Raw genomic sequence first — 1,783 nt, forward strand, 5'->3', positions numbered from 1 at the left:
ATAGCAATGATTATAAGATTGGTGCAGGACCAGGTAGTGTTTCATTCTGTTGTGCATAGGGTCGCTATGAATCGGTACCAACTCGATGGCACCAAACCACAACAACATATACTACAATACAACTCAGCACAGTAAAAATCACAGTTGCTGGTCTAAATATTTTTCTTCCTTAGTACAATAAAGATCCTTGAATAAAGTGATTGGAAGGTGAACAATTATATATTCATGAATGTAGAAAATATTATGTTCCAGGAAGATGCTAAGTGTCTTTTTGGTGAATTAATATATATCAATGAAAATCAAGCTTTTTTTTTTTTTTTTTCTTAAAGGGTTTTATGATGGCTGTTGGTTCTTCTCTAATAATAATGGAGAATTCATGGTAGTTTATACTGTTATACAGGATTAGCATAGAAAATTCTAAGAAAACAAAGGAACCAGTGAGAAGCCAGAGCTATAAATGGGGTGGGTGGAGGGTGTTAAGGATAGTTAAGGAGCATTCAAAAGCAGAAGTGGAGGACATAGTAGCAGGGAGATGAGGCATTAGGTAGAGTTCGGGGAAACTATTTAGTTTTACCCTCTTAGTGTATGAAAGACAAAAATGACACCAGAGGTAAAGCAAATTTTCAGTGCTAAATAAGACTTATCCCATTTTAATTAAGTTGAATTAAGAACAGGATGGAAAAGTAGAGAAGCTGGAAGACAAAGGGAAAGCCAAAGCTGGAGAGAAAACTGAGTAGGAGGCTTGGAGTTTTAGATGTTGTAGGTTTTCTTTGTTGCAGACAGTACCTAAAGGTACTGTCTAAAGGGGAGGTTTGTCTGTTGGTGGGAGAAGGAAGTCATAATAGAGGTACTGTGGGAGTAAGTTTGTCAATAAAGCTCAAAGATCAACTTTTCTGAGAGAAAGAAACAACACCTGCAAATGAAATGCTGTTCCTGCAACTTCCATTGCTATCTGTTCTTCTCCCAGGTGGTAACAATGAAGATGGTAAGAACTCTGGCCAGTTGGCTGCAAGAGGGTCTGTGAATGTGTGTGTGTGTGTGTGTTTGTATGCTATACTTGGATGCAAGCTATATCTGGAGACTGAGAGTTCCAGACCAATTCCATTCTGAGTTTCCCTGTCTCCAGGTCTCTATGCTCTTCTGGGGGATTATTGATAGAACTTTGGTTCTTGGGGCTAACAAATGTCTGAAAAGATAACTATGATAGTTCTGTATATGTTAAGTTCTCCCTCTTTGGCACCTTTATTTTCTTATTCAACCTTGCTCCTAATGCCTTTTTTCTCCTCATTCTATTTGTACTTTTGTCACCCACAGTCTTCAAGGAGCCCATCTCCTACCATGTTATGCAGATAACATCTTATTACAACCATTCCTGGGTAAAAACAGTAGGCTCTGGTTGGTTGGATGAGGTGCAGACTCATAACTGGGAGAGTAACTCTGGCACCATCGTATACCTACGGCCCTGGTCCAAGGGCAACTTCAGCGACAAGGAGCTTTTAGAACTGGAATTGCTGTTCCGCATGTATTTCATTGGATTGACTCGGGAAGTTCACAATTATGACAGTCAATTGCAGCTTGAATGTGAGTTCAGTTACTTCAATAGGGGAACTGGGTAGAGGGAGGTATGTGTCTCAGTGAATTTTTTATTCCTTTGTTGTTGTTGTTGTTGTTGGATGCCATCGAGTCGGAACCGACTCATAGCGACCCCATGCACAGCAGAACGAAACAATGTCCGATCCTGGGCCAACCTCACTACCGCTGTCACACTTGACACCATCAGTGA

General features: G+C 40.2%; 1 protein-coding gene across 1 annotated transcript in view; it reads left to right on the forward strand.

The window, feature by feature from the left end:
• The first annotated feature begins 924 nt into the window (after nt 1-924).
• Nucleotides 925-1,783, forward strand: part of CD1A (CD1a molecule) — an 8,144-nt gene continuing 7,285 nt past the window's right edge. The window contains exons 1-2 of the mRNA XM_006861744.1: nt 925-985; nt 1,315-1,581. Coding sequence (XP_006861806.1) covers nt 925-985; nt 1,315-1,581 — 328 coding nt within the window. The remainder of the gene's footprint in view (nt 986-1,314; nt 1,582-1,783) is intronic.

Source organism: Chrysochloris asiatica, unplaced genomic scaffold (genome assembly GCF_000296735.1).
Source record: "Chrysochloris asiatica unplaced genomic scaffold, ChrAsi1.0 scaffold00042, whole genome shotgun sequence".
Taxonomy (NCBI): Eukaryota; Metazoa; Chordata; class Mammalia; order Afrosoricida; family Chrysochloridae; genus Chrysochloris; species Chrysochloris asiatica.